Source organism: Bombina bombina, chromosome 3 (genome assembly GCF_027579735.1).
Source record: "Bombina bombina isolate aBomBom1 chromosome 3, aBomBom1.pri, whole genome shotgun sequence".
In the NCBI taxonomy this organism is placed as follows: domain Eukaryota; kingdom Metazoa; phylum Chordata; class Amphibia; order Anura; family Bombinatoridae; genus Bombina; species Bombina bombina.
The window spans coordinates 1,155,054,583-1,155,077,130 of record NC_069501.1 but is presented as its reverse complement, the minus strand read 5'-3'; the positions used below and the strand labels follow the sequence as shown (position 1 = coordinate 1,155,077,130).

The following is a 22,548-nucleotide window of genomic DNA, read 5'->3' as shown; positions in this document are numbered from 1 at the left end:
TCGTTGGCGCTAGTCCTCTAGAAAATGTTCTACACCTCATTATACTGCTGTATTCTCCTTATAAGCTTCTATAGCTGATGGAACTAATCTGTTGTAATAATTTTCCCCTAAGCTTTGAGAAATGTTGTAAAGCTCTGTTCACAACGCTAGTAAATCTGTTCAAGCAACACAACACCCTGTAATTATAAGACATTAGTTGTGTTGCTACAGTACATTTAAGCCAAGTCTAAACATATTAAAACACATTAACATCTTGTTTACTGAAATTATCAATAGCCAAACTCAACCCACCATTTGCCTTTACAAGAATCCAGTGAACACTGGAAAGGTGTGTACTCAACTAGCACTCAACAATACTATAATATTATATACTTTTTTAACTTTAACCACACATAAAAACAATGCTGCACTACACAATATCAAAGGATGTTTTTTATATCCCTTTGTGGAATAGCGAATAGAAATTACCAAATAGTAATGTTCCGAGATATCATAAGGGTAAAGGGAAATTTATGGCCGTGAAGAAGGCGGCGGCTCCGCTTTTGATAAAGCCAACTGGCGAAACATGTCAGGGGAGTGGGGACATAGAGTTATTTTTAATTGCAATATTGTTGTGTTAACATGGTGCTAATGCCGAACTAACTTACCCCTTTACACTTGTGGTTATGGCTGACAAATTGTGTCGCCTGTAATTGAAGTTGTTGCGGCTATATGAGTCACTTATACCTATGAGAAGCTATCTTAAATATATGGAGTATTTTACCTCTAGTTAACTATCTCATATTTTAGCCGGAATATTTACTTTTACTTGGTTTCCCTATTGCAACTGTTCTAAATGTATCTAAAGTACGTGCAGCTATTATATAAGGAGTTATCTGCATTTTCGCAGCTTACCCTGCAGAGATACCCACTCTAATTTATGTTTTTCTTTCATATATGTTTCCCATTTAATCATAGCTTACTTGGCCAATTAATAATTACTAGCAGAATAGCTGCATATAGGTGGTGACTGCGAAGTAAGCCCCCCTAGATTCTGCCTAATACAGGGGAAACTACATTACAGAGCTAGCAATATTTATTGTTAGCTTTATTGTAAGCATAAATTACGTTTTCTCTTGTTAAGTGTATCCAGTCCACGGATCATCCATTACTTGTGGGATACCAATACCAAAGCTAAAGTACACGGATGATGGGAGGGACAAGGCAGGAACTTAAACGGAAGGAACCACTGCCTGTAGAACCTCTCTCTCAAAAACAGCCTCCGAAGAAGCAAAAGTATCAAATTTGTAAAATTTGGAAAAAGTATGAAGGGAAGACCAAGTTGCAGCCTTGCAAATCTGTTCAACAGAGACCTCATTTTTAAAGGCCCAGGTGGAAGCCACAGCTCTAGTAGAATGAGCTGTAATCCTTTCAGGAGGCTGCTATCCAGCAGTCTCATAGGCTAAACGGATTATACTCCAAAGCCAAAAAGAAAGAGAGGTTGCCGAGGCCTTCTGACCTCTCCTCTGTCCAGAGTAAACAACAAACAGGTTAGATGTTTGGCGAAAATCTTTAGTAGCCTGTAAGTAAAACTTCAAGGCACGGACTACGTCTAGACTATGCAAAAGACATTCCTTCTTTGAAGAAGGATTAGGATATAATGATGGAACAACAATCTCTTGATTAATATTCTTGTTAGAAACCACCTTAGGTAAAAACCCAGGTTTTGTACGCAGAACAACTTTATCTGAATGAAAGATCAGATAAGGAGAATCACAATGTAAGGCAGATAACTCCGAGACACTTCGAGCCAAGGAAATAGCCATCAGAAAAAGAACTTTCCATGAAAGAAGTTTGATATCAATAGAATGAAGGGGTTCAAACGGGACCCCTTGAAGAACTTTAAGAACCAAGTTTAAGCTCCATGGAGGAGCAACAGGTTTAAACACAGGCTTAATTCTAACTAAAGCCTGACAAAATGCCTGAACGTCTGGAACGCCTGCCAGACGCTTGTGTAAAAGAATAGACAGAGCAGAAATCTGTCCCTTTAAAGAACTAGCTGATAATCCTTTGTCCAAACCCTCTTGGAGGAAGGACAATATCCTAGGAATCCTACCCCTACTCCATGAGTAATTCTTGGATTCACACCAATGAAGATATTTACGCCATATCTTGTGGTAAATTTTCCTGGTGACAGGCTATCGTGCCTGTATTAAGGTATCAATTACTGACTCGGAGAAGCTACGCTTTGATAGGATCAAGCGTTCAATCTCCATGCAGTCAGTCTCAGAGAAAGTAGATTCGGATAATTGAAAGGACCTTGTATTAGAAGGTCTTGTCTCAGAGGCAGAGTCCATGGTGGAAAGGATGACATGTCCACTAGGTCTGCATACCAGGTCCTGCGTGGCCACGCAGGCGCTATCAATATCACCGATGCTCTTTCCTGTTTGATTTTGGCAATCAGACGAGGGAGCAGAGGAAACAATGGAAACACATAAGCCAGGTTGAAGAACCAAGGCGCTGCTAGAGCATCTATCAGTGCCGCTTCTGGGTCCCTGGACCTGGATCCGTAACAAGGAAGCTTGGCGTTCTGGCGAGATGCCATGAGATCCAATTCTGATTTGCCCCAACGGAGAACCAATTGAGCAAACACCTCCGGATGGAGTTCCCATTCCCCCGGATGAAAAGTCTGACGACTTAGAAAATCCGCCTCCCAGTTCTCTACACCTGGGATATGGATCGCTGACAGGTGGCAAGAGTGAGTCTCTGCCCAGCGAATTATCTTGGAGACTTCTGACATCGCTAGGGAACTCCTGGTTCCCCCTTGATGGTTGATGTAAGCCACAGTCGTGATGTTGTCCGACTGAAATCTGATGAACCTCAGTGTTGCTAGCTGAGGCCAAGCCAGAAGAGCATTGAATATTGCTCTTAACTCCAGAATATTTATTGGGAGGAGTTTCTCCTCCTGAGTCCATGAACCCTGAGCCTTCAGGGAGTTCCAGACTGCACCCCAACCTAGAAGGCTGGCATCTGTTGTTACAATTGTCCAATCTGGTCTGCGAAAGGTCATACCCTTGGACAGATGGGCCCGAGATAACCACCAGAGAAGAGAATCTCTGGTTTCCTGATCCAGATTTAGTAGAGGGGACAAATCTGTGTAATCCCCATTCCACTGACTGAGCATGCATAATTGCAGCGGTCTGAGATGCAGGCGCGCGAATGGCACTATGTCCATCGCCGCTACCATTAAGCCGATTACTTCCATGCACTGAGCCACCGTGGGGCGCAGAATGGAGTGAAGAACACGGCAAGCATTTAGAAGTTTTGATAACCTGGACTCCGTCAGGTAAATTTTCATTTCTACAGAATCTATTAGAGTTCCTAGGACGGAAACCCTTGTGAGAGGAGATAGAGAACTCTTTTCTTCGTTCACTTTCCACCCATGCGACCTCAGGAATGCCAGAACTATCTCTGCATGAGATTTGGCAATTTGAAAACTTGACGCCTGTATCAGGATATCGTCCAGGTAAGGAGCCACCGCTATGCCTCGCGGTCTTAGGACCGCCAGAAGTGAGCCCAGAACCTTTGTAAAAATTCTTGGGGCTGTAGCCAACCCGAATGGAAGAGCTACAAATTGGTAATGCCTGTCTAGAAAGGCAAACCTCAGGAACTGATGATGATTCTTGTGAATCGGAATGTGAAGGTAGGCATCCTTTAAGTCCACTGTGGTCATGTACTGACCCTCTTGGATCATGGGTAAAATGGTTCGAATAGTTTCCATCTTGAATGACGGAACTCTGAGGAATTTGTTTAGGATCTTTAAATCCAAAATTGGTCTGAAGGTTCCCTCTTTTTTGGGAACCACAAACAGATTTGAATAAAACCCCTGTCCTTGTTCCGTCTGCGGAACTAGATGGATCACTCCCATTACAAGGAGATCTTGTACGCAGCTTAGGAATGCCTCTTTCTTTATCTGGTTTGCAGATAATCTTGAAAGGTGAAATCTCCCTTGTGGAGGAGAAGCTTTGAAGTCCAGAAGATATCCCTGAGATATGATCTCCAACGCCCAGGGATCCTGAACATCTCTTGCCCATGCCTGGGCAAAGAGAGAGAGTCTGCCCCCTACTAGATCCGTTGTCGGATAGGGGGCCGCTCCTTCATGCTGTCTTAGAGGCAGCAGCAGGCTTTCTGGCCTGCTTGCCCTTGTTCCAGGACTGGTTAGATTTCCAGGCCTGCTTGGATTGAGCAAAAGTTCCCTCTTGTTTTGAAGCAGAGGAAGTTGATGCTACACCTGCCTTGAAATTTCAAAAGGCACAAAAATTAGACACATCAGCTGACCAGGATTTGAGCCACAGCGCCCTACGCGCCTGGATGGCGAATCCGGAATTCTAAGCCGTTAGTTTAGTCAAATGAACAATGGCATCAGAAACAAATGAGTTAGCTAGCTTAAGAGTTCTAAGCTTGTCAACAATTTCAGTCAATGGAGCTGTATGGATGGCCTCTTCCAGGGCCTCAAACCAGAATGCCGCTGCAGCAGTGACAGGCGCAATGCATGCAAGGGGCTGTAAAATAAAACCTTGTTGAATAAACATTTTCTTAAGGTAACCCTCTAATTTTGTATCCATTGGATCTGAAAAAGCACAACTGTCCTCAACCGCGATAGTGGTACGCTTTGCTAAAGTAGAAACTGCTCCCTCCACCTTAGGGACAGTCTGCCATAAGTCCCGTGTAGTGGCATCTATTGGAAACATTTTTCTAAATATAGGAGGTGGGGAAAAGGGCACACCGGGCCTATCCCACTCCTTACTAATAATTTCTGTAAGCCTTTTAGGTATTGGAAAAACATCAGTACTCACCGGCACTGCATAGTATTTATCAAGCCTACACAATTTCTCTGGCACTGCAATTGTGTCACAGTCATTCAGAGCAGCTAATACCTCCCCAATTTGCAATACACGGAGGTTCTCAAGCTTAAATTTAAAATTAGAAATCTCTGAATCAGGTCTCCCCGATTCAGAGACGTCACCCACAGACTGAAGCTCTCCGTCCTCAGGTTCTGCATATTGTGACGCAGTATCAGACATGACTCTTACAGCATCTACGCGCTCTGTATCTCGTCTAACCCCAGAGCTATCGCACTTGCGTCTCAATTCAGGCAATCTGGATAATACCTCTGACAGGGTATTATTCATGATTGCAGCCATGTCCTGCAAAGTAATCGCTATGGGCGTCCCTGATGTACTTGGCGCCATACTAGCGTGCGTCCCTTGAGCGGGAGGCGAAGGGTCCGACACGTGGGGAGAGTTAGTCGGCATAACTTCCCCCTCGACAGACCCCTCTGGTGACAATTCTTTTATAGATAAAGACTGATCTTTACTGTTTAAGGTGAAATCAATACATTTAGTACACATTCTCCTATGGGGCTCCACCATGGCTTTTAAACATAATGAACAAGTATCCTCTGTTTCAGACATGTTTGTACAGACTAGCAATGAGACTAGCAAGCTTGGAAAACACTTTAAAGCAAGTTAACAAGCAATATAAAAAACGTTACTGTGCCTTTAAGAGAAACAAATTTTGACAAAATTTGAAATAACAGTGAAAAAAGGCAGTTACACTAACAAAATTTTTACAGTGTATGTAACAAGTCAGCAGAGCATTGCACCCACTTGCAAATGGATGATTAACCCCTTAATAACAAAAACAGAATAATAAATGACAAAAACGTTTTTTAAACACAGTCACAACTGCCACAGTCTACTGTGATTGTTACCCTCCTCAAACACGACTTTGAAGCCTTTTGAGCCCTTCAGAGATGTCCTGTATCATGCAGAGGGAAGCTGAATGTCTCTATCAGTATTTTTAGCTGCACAGAAAAGCACTAAAATAGGCCCTTCCCACTCATATTGCAACAGTGGAAAGCTTCAGGAAACTGTTTCTAGGCAAAAATCAAGCCAGCCATGTGGAAAAAAACTAGGCCCCAATAAGTTTTGTCACCAAACATATATAAAAACGATTAACATGCCAGCAAACGTTTTATATTACACTTTTATAAGAGTATGTATCTCTGTTAATAAGCCTGATACCAGTCACTATCAGTGCATTTAAGGCTTAACTTACATTAATCCGGGATCAGCAGCATTTTTCTAGCAAATTCCATCCATAGAAATATATTAACTGCACATACCTTATTGCAGGAAAACCTGCAAGCCATTCCCCCTCTGAAGTTACCTCACTCCTCAGAATATGTGAGAACGGCAGTGGATCTTAGTTACTTCTGCTAAGATCATAGAAATTACAGGCAGATTCTTCTTCTAATGCTGCCTGAGATGAAACAGTACACTCCGGTACCATTTAAAAATAACAAACTTTTGATTGAAGTTAAAAAACTAACTATAAGACACCACTCTCCTCTTACTACGTCCATCTTTGTTGAGAGTTGCAAGAGAATGACTGGGTATGGCAGTGAGGGGAGGAGCTATGTAGCAGCTCTGCTGTGGGTGATCCTCTTGCAACTTCCTGTTGGGAAGGAGAATATCCCACAAGTAATGGATGATCCCTGGACTGGATACACTTAACAAGAGAAAATATCATTTGATATTGTATAGTGCACCATTGCAAAACATATTGTGGTTTTATGTGTGGTATTTTATCTTAACCTATTAAAAGTTAAGTCTTAACCCCTTCTTCTTTATATAATGTTATAGTGAGTACACACCTTTCCAGTGTTCACTGGATTCTTGTAAATGCTATTACATTTGGTGTACAGCACCTCTTCCTTTCCAGTATTATATGTATGAACACAAAATAACTAATTTAGGAAACGACACTTGTAGTGCCATCGTTTCTTCTCTTTTTCTCAATGACTACCATTTGCCTTATTTGGAGGAGCCAATCCAGGCCTGAGTCTGCAGGTATCAAGGTTAGCTAACGTCATAATGCATGCATTGTTTGGCATTTGTTACCAACTAAAGTCAATTAGGTAAATATATGTAGCAGGATGCATTTTAAGTTCCGACAATTAGAACATCCACATTTTTCAAAGCTAAATTAGTGTGAAAAGTGTGCAAAATAAATTACATTATATTGCAAAGTTTTTTTATTAAGCATAACTAAACCTTTTTATAACAATTTATAGGTGTTTGCTGCCCCTTTAATGGATTGTAATAGCTAGTACATCCTAAGGAAGCTATTCATCTCAAAGTTTTCCTACAGACTATGGAGTGGGGGGGCTTGCTCCTAGCACCCAATAAGCAAATGTGCTAGGAAAGCTTATATATGATCATCACCTTGTGTATATGATTATTCAGTAAGAAACCATGGCTGTCATTTTTGTATTAGACACACATCAGACACAGAAGCCACAAATACAACTCACACTAGCAAGCCAGCTAATAATATGAAGTATATATTGTAAAGAACCATATTAATGTGCTTCTCAAACCCTCACTGCAGGTAAACTATTTTTAAAAGGCTAACAAATATAAAAAGGGGGGGGGCTTAACAGTAGGCTCTCTGAAACCACCATCCATTCAGTATTGTCAGGAAAAAGTCAAACTTACTGCTGATTTACACGCATTTAAAAATCATGTTTATGTGTAAACTCACTTTAACATCTTGCTCTTCTATAGAGTCCTCAATTTTCCGGGCCTTCTCAGTACTAGATGGCTGTGAGACTGTTGCTTCAACCCATTCAGCCTCTGAATTCTGTAAAAGAATGATAGGTTTTTCAATATTAGATGTTATAATATTACAGTGGAACCTCAAGTTAAAAGGACCACTCCACGCAGTAGAATTAAATAATTAACAAGTATGTAACAAAAAGACAATGCAATAGCACTTACTCTGATATTCAAATAAACAGTAGATTTTTTTTGTTCTCCCATTTTCCATCCCCCTGTATCATGTGACAGACACCAGCCAATCACAGATTAGTATATGTATACTCTGTGAGCTTGTGCACATGCTCAGTAGGCTCTTGTTCATAGGAAGGTATGAATGTAAAAAGACTGCAAAATTTGATAATGGAAGTAAATTGGAAAGTGTTATAAAACTGCATGCTCTATCTCAATCATAAAAGTTTATTTTGACTCGAGTGTCCCTTTAACAACTGTGAACCTAGATATAGATTTACAAAAAGCTAGGATTTCAATCTTGTGCAACATTTGAGACAAGACCAATACATAAGGCCTGTCTGATACAAACAGTTAAGACTTGTGCTAGATTTAACCTCTTAAGGACATATGACAGAATTTTTCCGTCATAAAACAATTGAGCAAACTGAAAGCTGTGTCCTTAAAGGGTTAAATACTGGCACAAAAATATTTAACGAAACCCCATAGTGACAGGTCACTAATAGTTGTTCTTCCCAGTAATTTTAAAAGAGAAGATCAAAAGGCTCTTTGGGATCTGTTGCCATGCCATTGTAACCCCTCACAGCCTAATGTCCACTACAATAGCCCAGTTGTTAACCTTAAACAACCCCCATACTGAAATCCCAACCTCCTAGCTCACAAGAACTAGCCTCCCACCCATTTTTTGCCTCCAAAAGTGCCTACAATATAACACCCCTATGCCTGCCAATACCTTCTAACAGAATACTCTATCAACCATTCAAAACTGCAATACATATAGTCTATTAAAAGGTAAAAACATATTAATGCTATTACGAGAAAGGTAAAACTTAAACTATGTACTTAATTCATAATATGCTGTATATAAGCACAATCATAAATGGCTGCACCACTATAAACAATTTAAGAACAGAAATGAGTGCAGAGTGTTGAAAATGTAATCTCTGCTTTGAATATAATATATATGGTATTTAAATTCCCGTTTTTTTTATAGGATAACTACATTGTCCCTACTTAAAAAAGGATTTGACAAATTGACTTACAATCTGGGTCATGAGCAGAGATTTATTAGCCCTACTTCTTTCACAACTACTGTAGTTCCATTGTGTGAATACTGTTTTGGGAGGGGGGCATGTTTACTATCGGGACTGAAGTAGAATAGTGGGTCTGGAGCAGTAAGCGTTAATAATTCTTGGGCAGTAGCAGCTAGGGATGTGCATTCGTCTATTTCGGTAGTGAACAAATGGTGAATATTGCGGCCACCAGCAGCATTCAGCTATTTTTGGAGCCAGGTTTCTTCTTGTGAAAGTGCAATACACCAAGATCAGTGCAAATCCAGATTTGGTGTTATGCACTTTCACAAGAAGACATTTGTTTAGCATTATTATTTTGCTAACGAATTAGATGCATGCAGGTCCCTAGTAGCAGTTATGGTTAGTTACAACAAGGGATCCATTATATAAATGGAGCAGGACATGTAAGGTTACAGTTAAAGAAGTTCATGTGATCAAAAGAATTTTTAGCATAGTAACATTGGTACAGGCTGTTCATTGTATAACTATCTATCCCTTTGTTTGTCATTGTTAATTAATATATATCGAAACAAGGTTTTGTCTCCATTTTACACTAAATATTCCACTTTCTGCTTCGGCTTTTTTAACGGATTGATGGACCCTTAACACTAAGACCTCACACCACTGAACCCACTAAGATTGACGACGACTTTATCTATATATACACCCTTGAAGAACCTGACTTTTCTCTATGCCTTATGTGCACTAGGAAAAGCCTGGATATATTGGGGTATCTGCTAAAGAGATTAATAGCTGGACTCTTCTCTCACTTTGCTATTATAATCAACAGCGGCTAAACTGTTGACTGTCTAAGTACATCTGATTCTCCAGACTACAATCTCACATTCAGCACTTCAGAGATTAGACACCAAACAGTGACGTGGTTGGGACCAAGAACGATAATGCCTACTTGTAATTGGTGGAGAGGAAAAACACATGACGGGAAGATCGTCTGTAACGCTCAATTATGCTTTATGCTACTTTTTTACAGTGGTACTGTTTTTCAAAATTTCCATTATACTGATGATTATTTGTGTTTTTATCCGGAGTATCTTGAGACTGATTATGTTTTTTTATTTTAATTTTTACTCCATTTATTGACTTTTCTTTAACTATCTGCTGGCCAGTGTCTTGCACATAAAAGTTTTACCAATTTTTACTCATACGGACTTGCATTAATATGGTTATTAATCATTGTAATAAATATATGGTATACTACTATTTGATCCTATTTTAAATTGTTCCTATTTATTATATATTTTTTTTATAGTTTATTTTGCAAAATTGCATTTATCTTTGCTTAACTGTGAATAAAGTGAAAAGGAAATTAATTTTGTTTTTATTTCTACCACTATATATTATGTTTTTTTAGGATGCTTCTGGCAAAAAGAAAAAGAACAAACTCCATAAAAAAAGTTAAGAAAGAAAAAAAGAAGCTGAAACATCCATCCACTATTAACCATTTAACTACCTTAACCTCCAAAGGTTAAAAACCTCCATCCACTATTAACCCCCTAGGCACTATAACCTCAACAGTAAACTCTCCACCGATATTAACCCCCTAACCGGTAGAAAACATACCCTCTGCCATTAACCCCCTAACCATCTACCCTAAATCCCCCTCATCAAGCAATAGTATTAATGACCAGTCCTTTTTGATTACTTGAAATAAATTAACCAATAGGAAAACCAAACAGCCAGAACTGCTGTATAAAAGCTGTGCAGGACGAAGGGTAGGAAGAACTGAGCAAGACTGAGAAAAGGCAACTGTGATATGCCGAATCAAAAAACCTCAGACAGTAAATACAATGAGGCTTTTTTTTAAATGTTAGTTTAATGTTATGTTCATTTTTGGTTGTACTTTTTTTACAATAAAACTTATGGGTTTGGTGAGGATCTTAAAGTAATAGTAAACTTTAAGTCTGGAATCTAAGCAATATTTTAGATGGACTTTAATTGACCACTTCTAATAAATACTTCTAATAAGAAGTAATAAAAAATGTAAATTACTTTTTAATCTAGCCGTGCCATTCTAATACTCCATGCTCAAGCCACCCACTTCAAAACAAAAATAAACTTACCTGTTTTCAAAACATGTAAAGTTTACCATCACTTTAAATTAAAAGTGAGTTTAGCTGTACGAGGTCTTAGGATAGATATGAAACAAAACAAAAAGAAGAGGTCGTGGGTGCACATGAAACAGTATGAGCACCCACAACCTCTTTCCTTTCGTTTTGATTAATATGTATTAAGATTGAGGGTGGCACCTAGTGGACACACTGTAGGCCTCTTGTTTCAGCAGATGTTATTTAATTATACCCTATAGAATACAACAGATAGTGCCAACTGTATCCTATAAATTGTAGTTATTAGGATAGAAGCAGTGAGAAGTATTTTGCATTTAGGGGGTTAATAGTGTGGGGGGGGGGTAGCAATGGCAGCCTGACAATGTACATGAGAAAAACGTATTAAGTGATGAGAAAAACTTAATAATTATAAAATATTTTAACTTAAAATGAATTTGTTTTGTCTCCAGAGTTAGAAGTATAAAAGCAACCAGTAAATCTTAATAAAAACTAAAGCTTTGGAGGAATGAAAAGCAACATGGTTTCTACAGTCTTAGTGCATATGAGCTATAGTGTCTCATGATTTACTCTTCTTTCCCTTTTCAAATCATCTGTCACAGCAGGAATTATGATCCTAGAGTGGAAAATTATGACAAGATAATAGTGCCCTGAGCGACACAAACTTCACAGCTCAGTACAGCAATTGATTTCTATAGCTTTTAAATTAAATAATAGTACGATACTACTGCATGCCAAAAATATACAATCTATACGATCTTTAAAACTAAGTACCCTGGAGCTGTCAGAGGAGTCTTCATTTCTTTCATGTTTCAGCTTCTTTTTTTTCTTCTTTTTTTCTTTCTTAACTTTTTTATGGAGTTTGTTCTTTTTCTTTTTGCCAGAATCATCCTAAAAAACATAATATATAGTGGTAAGAGAAATGAAAACAACATTTCTTTTCACTTTATTCACAGTTACATATTTTCTTAACAGTTATAAAAAAAAAAAAAAAAAGATTTAGTAAAGATTTACTCTCTCTCTACATAAAATTACATTATCAAAATAAATAAAAGGGGTGGGAGCATTGTGGAAGACAATTGGGGAAAAGTTAAAAGGGACATTAAACACTTTAACATTGTAAACCAAAATAAATTGTTAAAGAGATGGTCATCTTGAGCAACCTGCTCACATGCATAAAAAAACCATGCATTTTAACCATATGTTCATTCATTTATTTTTTTATTTTTGCTGATATAAAAGTTTAATACTGATCATTCCTCTCTATTCATTTACGTGTTCCTGCATTTATCCCTGATATGGCTTTTTTTATTTTAATGAGGTTTCTCAGCAATATCCAATGGAAGTGAGTGCCCTTATGCATTAATTGCAGAAGCAAATACTCCATTATTGAACTGTGCATTCACTTGTTTGGTCCTTGTAGGACTTATTCTGTGTGCGTTTACGGCTATCGCCATATAAGGGAGACCCTACTTATTTCAAAATACGATTTGATTAGTTCAAAAATAAGCACAGTTTTACATTAAAGTGACATAAAACCCTTTTTTGTGCATGATTCAGATAGAGCATGCAATTTTAAACAATGTTCCAATTTACTTATATTATCTAATTCGCATAGTTCTCTTGGTATTCTTTGCTGAAAATGATACCCAGTTAGGGACAGGAGCTAGCTGCTGATTGGGGGCTGCAAATATTTGTCTATTATCATTGGCTTACCAACATGCTCAGCTAGCTCCCAGTAGTGCATTGCTTCAATAAAGGATACCAAGAGATTAAAGCACAATTAATAATAAAAGTAAAATTGGAAAGTTGTTTAAAAATGTATGTTCTACCTGAATCATAAAGGAAAAAAAATGTGCGTTTCATGTCCCTTATGCAACGTAAAGAACATTATAATAAACTTTCATTATTTATTTGTCCTCTTTTTTCCTATAATTTAAGTGTGAACTTGAGGGTTTTCCAACCCTGAAAACTGAAAGAGCACACGACAGGCTTCACAAGCTTAACCTTGCCACATATCTCTTCCTAATTATTTAACTCATTTTTGCTGAAGCCAAACATTGGAGATTTTGTTAACACAATGACAGTGGAAAGGCCTGTGTTGTTTATGCAAATGGCTGTGCGCCAATAGCCCCTATTTTGTGTAACTACTTAATCACATTGGCAGCACTCCCAAAGCCAAGGAGTCTCATTCTATTATGAAGCGAAAAAGCAGGAATAATTCAGCCCATAATGGCAAAGTACTGTAGTGTTAGGACCAGTCAATATTGGGACACTCTGTAAGTTGGTGACTGGCTAAGCAGACTATGGCCATATTGTTTGACTAGGATCCCAATTTTATTTAAAAAAAATAGATGTTTTTGCAGGCAATTTTTTGCAGCATTTAAAAAAACTAAATTTATGCTTACCTGATAAATTTCTTTCTTTCCTGGCATGGAGAGTCCACGAATCCATTCCAATTACTAGTGGGAATTCAACTCCTGGCCACCAGGAGGAGGCAAAGAACACCCCAGCAGAGCTGTTAAGTGTCACTCCCATTACCCACAATCCCCAGTCATTCGGCCGAAGGAAAATGGAAATAGATGACACAAGGGTATAGAGGTGCCTGAGGTTTATACAAAAAGGGCTGTCTTAAAACAAATTAAGGGCGGGTTGTGGATTCCATGCCAGGAAAGAAAGAAATTTATCAGGTAAGCATAATGTTTTCTTTCCAATGGCATGGAGAGTCCACAAATTCATTCCAATTACTAGTGGGAACCAATACCCAAGCTAGAAGGCACAGAATGGAAGGGAGGGAGAACAAGACAGGCGGACCTAAACAGAAGGCACCACCACTTGAAGAACTTTTCTCCCGAAGGAAGCATCAGCCGAGACAAAAGTATAAAATCTGTAGAATTTGAAAAGGTATGCAATGAAAACCAAGTGGTCAGCCTGCAGATTTGCTCCACAGAAGCTTCATTTTTGAAGGCCCAGGAAGAAGAGACAGCCCTAGTGGAATGAGCCGTAATTCTCTCAGGAGGCTGTTGTCCAGCTGTCTCATAAGCCAACCAAATAGTAGAAGTGGCCTTCTGACCCTTACACTTACCAAAGAAAACAACAAATAGGGCAGTAGATTGCAGAATCACATTGCAGAGCGGAAAGCTCGGAAACTCTGCAGGCAGAAGAAATAGCAAGACGAAACAAAAAACTTTCCAAGATAACAACTTAATATCAACTGCATGCATAGGCTTAAACGGAGCCTGCTGCAGAACTTTAAGAACAAGATTAAGGCTCCAAGGAGGAGCAACAGATTTAAACACAGTCCTGACTCTGGCCAAGGCCTGCACAAAAGATTTAACATCTGGCAGATCTGCTAGATGTTTGTGTAAAAGAATAGACAGTGCAGAGATCTGACTGATAAACCTTTTCCAGGCCATCCTGAAGAAAAGACAAAATGTGGGGAACCCTCACCCCCGACTCCAAGAGAAACCCTTTGAATCGCACCAATAAAGGTATTTATGCCATACCTTTTGGTAAATCGTGCGATTAACAGGTTTATGAGCCTGAAGCATGGTATCAATGACTTTCTCAGAAAAAACACCCTTAGCTAAGACTAGGCGTTCAATCTCCAAGCAGCCAGCTTCAGAGAATCTAGATTTGGGTGGAGGAAGGGATCCTGAAATAGAAAAAGCAACCTCCAAGGGGGAAGAGATGACATCTTCACCAGATCCGCGAACCAGATCCTGCGAGGCCAGGCAGGAGCTATTAGAATCACTGACGCCCTCTCCTGTTTGATACGAGCAATAACTCTAGGAAGGAGAGCAAACGGAGGAAACAGGTACGCAAGACCGAAGTCCCAAGGAACCGCCAAAGCATTGATCAGAGCTGCTTGTGGATCTCTTGATCTTGACCCGTACGTTGGAAGCTTGGCGTTAAGACGAGACGCCATCAGATCCAATTCCGGAACCCCCCACCTGAGGGTTATCATTGAGAATACCTCCGGATGGAGACACCACTCCCCAGGGTGAAACGTCTGCCTGCTCAGAAAATCCGCTTCCCAGTTGTCCACCCCTGGGATGTGGATGGCAGAGAGAAGACAAATCGTGAGACTCCACCCATTGAAGAATGTGAGTCACCTCTTTCATAGCTAAGGAACTCCAGGTTCCTCCCTGGTGGTTGATCTTGACCCGTACGTTGGAAGCTTGGCGTTAAGACGAGACGCCATCAGATCCAATTCCGGAACCCCCCACCTGAGGGTTATCATTGAGAATACCTCCGGATGGAGACACCACTCCCCAGGGTGAAACGTCTGCCTGCTCAGAAAATCCGCTTCCCAGTTGTCCACCCCTGGGATGTGGATGGCAGAGAGAAGACAAATCGTGAGACTCCACCCATTGAAGAATGTGAGTCACCTCTTTCATAGCTAAGGAACTCCAGGTTCCTCCCTGGTGGTTGATATACGCCACAGAGGTGATGTTGTCTGACTGGAATCTGATAAACCGGACCAAACACAATTGAGGCCCAGCTGTTAGGGCATTGAAGATTGCTCTCAACTCTAGAATATTTATTGGGAGAGAAGACTCTTCATGAGTCCAAAGACCCTGAGCCTTTAAAGAGACCCAAACTGCTCCCCAGCCTGACAGGCTGGCATCTGTAGTCACAATCACCCAGGATGGTCTCAGAAAGCATGTTCCCCGAGACAGATGGTCCTGAGAAATCCCCCAGGATAGAGAGTTTCTCGTTAGGGGGTCTAAAACTATCCTCAGAGAGATTCGAGTAGTCTCCGTTCCATTGACTGAGCATGCATAACTGTAGAGGTCTCAGATGGAAACGAGCAAAAGGAATAATGCCCATGGAAGCAACCATTAGACCAATGACTTCCATACACTGAGCCACTGATGGATGGATAGAGGACAGAAGTGAAAGACAAGCAGCAAAAATGTTGGACTTTCTGATGTCCGTTAGGATAATCTTCATGGACAGAGAGTCTATGATCATCCCCAAAAAGCATACCCTGGTGTCTGACACCAGGTAACTCTTTTGCAGATTTACTTTCCACCTGTGGGAACGAAGAATAGACAACAGAGATTCTATGTGGGATTTTGCTAATGAAAAGATGGAGCCTGAACCAAGATGTCATCCAGGTATGGCGCCACCTCTATTCCCTGAGATCTGACCACCACCAAAAGAGCCCCTAGGACCTTTGTAAAGATCTGAGTAGCCATGGCAAGGCTGAAGAAAAGGGCAACAAATTGGAAGTGTTTGTCTAGAAAGGCAAACCGCAGGAATTGGTGATGTTCCTTGTGAATAGGAACATGAAGATACACGTCCTTCAGGTCTATGGTAGTCATAAACTGACCCTCCTGAACCAAGGGAAGAATGTCTCCATTTTGAAGGACGGAACCTTGAAAAATTTGTTGAGATACTTGAGGTCTAAAATTGGACGGAAGGTTCCCTCCTTTTTGGGAACCACAAAAAGGTTTGAATAAAATCCTTGATCCTGTTCCGCTATAGGAACTGGGACAATCATTTCCAGAGAAGATAGGTCCTTTTCCCGATGTTCAAGGCAAAAAATGACTGGGGATTATGGGTAATGGGAGTGACACTTAACAGCTCTGCTGGGGTGTTATTTGCCTCCTCCTGGTGGCCAGGAGTTGAATTCCCACTAGTAATTGAAATGGATTTGTGGACTCTCTGTGCTATTGGAAAGAAATGTGTTGTTTATTTGCAAATAGATGTGCGCCAATACCCCCTATTTTCTGCCTCACTACCGTGCCACAACTCGGAAAGGAACCAACAACATTTTAAACATTTAAAGCACTCTGCATTGGGAAAGGCTGGAGGAGGTATCCATTTAATGCACTACCATGGTGCATGGTGCTGGTGCTGGTGCTGTCTTTATGTAAAAAAAAAAGTTAAATAGCCCGATTCTAAAGAACTTGCAGTCATGTCGAAAAATGATCATCTTATTTTACTTAGTATTATTTTGTAAGTAAGTGTCTCTATTTAACATAACACGTATAGAAGTGAATCCCGCTTCATTAGATACATAGTTCTCAATGCAAAAAAGTATTTAAAACAATCACTGAGGGGTCTCATAACACGGACAAGGCATCTTATAGAATCTCAACAGACAAGAGAGCTTAAGAGAATTGGGCCCTTAAGGCCTTATGATCTAAAGTTCTCCTCTCAAGTGAGAAAATCTAAAATCATCCTCCAGCAGTGTGAGATCCCTAGTGAAATTCTAAAAAGGCAGATTTTGCTTTTATGTCTCCAATGGTTATTCCCTGCATTTGTTTGTAAAGGAGAAACAAGCCCTGTGCAATATAGCACTGCATGACATGACAGTTATGCAGCATTTACAATTTGTGCTTTGTATTTTATATTACATTTAAACTTTGCACTTCCTGTTTTGTATTTTATTTTGTATACAGTAGTGTATTTAGAATTGTGATTTAACAAATTATGATTATACTTTCAAAGTTTCTGTGTAACTTTAACAAATTAGGAACATAGGTTGTATATGTATGTGTATCTTTCAGAAATTACATTGCACTTGGTATTTCTTCTTTTAAAATAAAACTAAAAAACTGACAGCTTCAGATTCCCAGAGAGCTTCATTACTTTCTATGGGCCCGATAACCAAAGAGTCTCTAGTTTGGAGAGAAATGATAGTGCAGACTTCACAGGGGCTTAATTTACAGAACGTTATAAGAAAAAGGGCGGAACCTGGAAGTCCCAGAAAGATGAGAGAGGCCTTCCATAGAAAGTAATGAAGTTCACTGCGATACAGAATTTCAAAGGGGAGTAGAAATAAATTGGAAAACAACTGGGGCTAATATAAAACCTCAGTTTGCATCAATTACAAAGTAGATTGAAAGGTTTTCACTACAATTTAACTTGCCTTTGCCTATAGTTTAGTATTATTTTTCTCAGCTTGTTTAGGCTGAACAGCATATCATAAGACTTGAGAGCTTTAGACAAACCCTGGGAACTCCCATGTTCAGCCCAAGGAACACCCCTGTGTCCTTCCCACTTTCTAAAAGCTATGTTTTATTTTACAATAGAGAAAATACCAAATGCAATGTTGTAAAAGATACACATATATAAAGTATGATCCTAATTTGTTAAAGTAACACAGAAACTTTCAAAACATAACTAGAATTTGTAAAATCCCTGCTGGATCTAAAACTAAATGTATTAAAATATAACATAGAGAAGACTTCTGGTGGGAGAGCTAACAGGACAGTGGCATGGAAAAAGAGCTCCAGGGTCGCTCCTAATTTCACTTGCCATTTGCCATCCAAAGCACACTCCTAGTGCCACCATAGGCAGGATAACACTCCCCTGCCCGGTAAGAGACCAAGAGAGGTGCTACAAGACCACTCCACCACCGGGAGCCGAGACAACACAGAGCGCCATAATAGGCACATTGAAACACACATGCGGCCAGCTTCAGCAGCTTAGTGCGGGCACAACTTCAAGAAGTCCCAGAAAAGCGGAGCAATAGTACACAAGAAGAGGAAGTGAAATAAAACCACGATAGTGCCACACAAAACATTAGAAAGGGGCAGGGATAGGAAAAGGCATACAATCGTCCGCCGTTGCCACGTGGAGAAGACTTCTTCCGCCAGCAAAGCCTTACTACTACGAAAGACGCACATGTCCAGATCATCAGACCACAGGCAATACGGACAGTAAAAAAAAAAAAAAAAAGAACCGCGAGTCATATAAAGATAATAATCTTCCTTTAAACACTGTATAATATAGTGACTAGCCTGGCACAACTTAATATGTGTCACACACGCAAGCAACAGACTGCATTAACACTATATGCCTTAAAATGAAAAGAGAACACTGAGCCAGAAGATCCCCCCTTACCCAACAACTCTAAAATATGATCGAACCTCACAATGCCACAACATTAACGGCCACAGCAAATGTGGACTTTATGCTAAAAGGAGCTGAACAGCTAAAACTTGCAGGAAAGGGCATGGTGTTTAACTCCTCACACTGTTAAATTTTAATACAACACTCTCCACATATATAAGCAATAGGGGCCTACTAGAGAACACTCTCTCCTTCACTGGGGCTTACCCACGAATTACTGAACTGGCATAGCTGAAATTAAGTTCTAAGCTGACATCCTGAAGCTTTTCCCTGTATGCAGAAATATTATTTGAGCTTTATGAAAACCACAGATACCATGGCAGCTAAACAAAAACAGCATGATAAGAGATCTTAACACCAAGCTGAGCTCTCAACATCATCAGATAGCAGAGAAACAGATCTAAATGCAATCAGTCTTGATACTCACCCAATTGTCACAACTCTTGGCACTGTTCCTTCCAAAGATGGAGCAGCTGCAGACAGGAATGGACACCATGGCGGCTGATCTCAAACGATTCTCCAACAGAATCACCAGAGCAGAAAATTGCATTTCAGGAGTAGAAAACCTACAAAGATCTCAATCTACTACCATCACAGCTTTGCAGAAACAAAATGCAGCTTTATTTGAAAAAAATAAATGATCTTGAAAACAGATTGCGCCTCAACAACCTGCGCATAGTGGGCTTACCAGGAAAGGTCACGAGCTCTACTCTCATAGACTTTGCAGAAAAAAAACACTACCAATGGTTCTCAAAATACCAGAAACCGCACTGCAATACAAAGCAAAGAGGGCACACAGGGTTGGGAACACAGGAGGAGACAAACATCTGACAAAGTTCCCGCGACAAGTCATGATAAAGTATCTACATTTCAAGAACAAAACCGACATTCTGAGAGATTACTGGCAAAATGGCCCCCTCCTGTTTGAGGGCAAGATTCTTATTTTCCAAGATTACTCAATAGAGGTGACAAGACTAAGAAGAGAATTTGCACCCTAATGCAAGAAACTCATTGAACAGGGAAAGACGGTGTGATTACTGTACTTGCTAGACAACTCATTACATACATATAAAACGTTGGGAATGTTTTCTGATTCGGAAATAAAAACGAAAAAAATAGCGGCATTGACAAAAGTACTAAAAGCACACGATCCAATAACCAGCATTAATATAGAAAACTCAATAGTAACAGACAATCTTAAAATCTCTAAAGCTTTTATTGAATATTATCAAAATCTTTATAATAATGCACCAATAGACGCAAACCTTAAAGAAAATTTCTGGTCAAATCTAATGTGAAATCAGACAAACTCAATATGGCTATCACATCAGAGGAGATAAGCAAGGTAATTAGGGAACTAAACCAAGGAAAAACGCTAGGGCCTAAAGGACTACCAGGCAAATTTTATAAAATTCTGAATCCCACAATCACTACAGATCTAGTCAAATTATATGACTTACTCACAGGGGAAACACATATTTCTAATAGGTTTGTAGAGGCTTATATCAGCCTAATTGCTAAACCAGGTAGAGACCCGACTCTGTACTGCCCAATATCATTACTGAACAAAGATTATAAAATCCTTACTAATATTCTAGCAAATAGGTTAGCAAAATCACTCAGTATCAAACATTAGAAAGTAATAACTTCTTCTCTCATACTACTGGTCATCACAGGGGAAGCAGACCAAAACACCCACACTACCAAAGGCCTGCCGGCTCGCAGTAGATGCAGAAAAGGCCTTCGACAAGGTCTTATGGGAACACTTATTTTATTCATTAGATAAATTTAAAATACAGGGAAACTTTGTTTAGATCATTACAAAATTGTATTCTGACCCTCAAGCTGCACTAATTATTAAAAATTAAAAAAAAAAAAAATTGGAGAAAAGTAAATCAAGTAAAAAAGTGAATAAGAAATCCAATAGGATCCAAAAATTGCAGTACCTGTGAAAAACAAAAATCACATAGTGCAATAACGCTAATATGAATATAAACTTAATTGAAAATAGGCTTACCCTATATGTAAACTCGAGCAGTGACTACTTATAACATATACATCAATGCGTTTCAGCCCAAAAGCTGGGTCTTTTTCAAGAGAATGGATTTATTATTCACTTTTTTCACTTGATTTACTTTTCTCCATTTTTTTTTTTATCATATATTTTTGATAACCATCTTTATTTTGATTTTTGATTTTTTTGGATACCCCGTCATACACAAAGGATTAATTGGATTCACAAGGGCACCGGATCTGTTACACAGGACATTTGTTAAGGATATCATCACTTATTAAGACTTTTTATATCATTTGGGACTTTTAATTAACATTTTTCAGTGTTTATATGTTTTGGTGTTCCCCTCTCTCCGGAGGGGCACTTACTCTATTGTTTTTAAATAATTTGTAATTGTTTTCAATCAAATTGTTATATGTACATAGGGTACCCTAGTTTATGTGAATGTAATAAATGTATTTTAATATTATTCTGATACTTTAGCCTATAGCTGGCTCCCTCTTTCTATATTGATATTCATTTTTTTAGTTTTTAGGGGTCTCACTTTGGGAGCTTGTATCTGTTTGGATGCTGGCGCTGTAAATGCACTTTTATGCACTAATTATTAACTGTATGGTCTCGGAGAGCTTAAGATTATACAGAGGCACAAGGCAGGGATGCCCACTATTCCCTCTTCTCTTCGACCTGGTAATTGAACCGCTAGCTGTAAAATTAGTAACACCATGCCTGGACTGAGATTAGCCTCAGAAACTATGCATCTCTCCCTATATGCCGATGATATGGTACTGATTGTTCCTGATCCGCACAAAAATATACCCACTCTTATGTCCCTTACTGACCTTTTTGGAAAGATATCGGGTTATAAGATTAACAGAGACAAATTCGAACTCATGTGGTTAAGCCCTGTGGAAGGCGAGCAAATCCCTTCCTTCCCATTCAAAATAGTCAAAAACATTTTTAAGTATCTGGGTATACAACTGGCCAGAAACCTAAAACCAGACAGCTTTACAGACAACCTTAAAAACTATTCTTTTAGGAATTGATTACAGTATTTGTTTCCTTTCTTTGACTTATACAGTATTAATAATATGGCAGAGTAAAAGGATCCAGTGGAAAATGTGAGAGGCATTTAATAGGAGTTTAATAGTAAGAAATATTTGATTTGATTTATTTGAATGTTATAAGGAGTTTATGTAAAATATATAAAATGTTGAAATGGCTGAAGAAAAACCAGACGAAATACCCAGAATATGACACTCTTACCAAAACAGACTGCTAAGAGAACCAAAGAAAGATCAAGTTAACTATCATCTGGTCAAAAATCTATGTAACCAGCAAAAAATTATAAATATGTATATGTCTGTTCTCAGAAAGCCTCAATAAAGAAAGTTTCTAAAAAATTATATATATATATATATATATATATATATATATATATAACATAGAAAGTGCAGAGCTTGAATGTAATAATACTGAAAGGAATCAATCTGGAATGTAAAATAATATAAAATACAATGCACATAGTGTAAGTGTAACAAAACTCTCATATCATGCAGTGCTGTAGTATTGCACTGTGCTTGTCTCTCCTTCAGATACAAAAATGAGAGAGATCTCACAGTGCTGGAGAGTTTCATCCTTTTCTTTGATCATTCAGTGAGTTTAGCCCCTGTGAAGTT

The 22,548-nt window shown here is 39.1% G+C and overlaps 1 protein-coding gene across 3 annotated transcripts in view; it reads right to left on the bottom strand.

The window, feature by feature from the left end:
• The window catches only part of CWF19L2 (CWF19 like cell cycle control factor 2), an 803,233-nt gene that overhangs the window by 768,151 nt on the left and 12,534 nt on the right, over positions 1-22,548 (bottom strand). For all 3 annotated transcript variants that reach the window (XM_053708563.1, XM_053708564.1, XM_053708565.1), the window contains exons 3-4: positions 11,764-11,880; positions 7,588-7,686 (exon numbers count right to left, since the gene is read on the bottom strand). In XM_053708563.1, the coding sequence (XP_053564538.1) occupies positions 7,588-7,686; positions 11,764-11,880 (216 nt within the window). The remainder of the gene's footprint in view (positions 1-7,587; positions 7,687-11,763; positions 11,881-22,548) is intronic.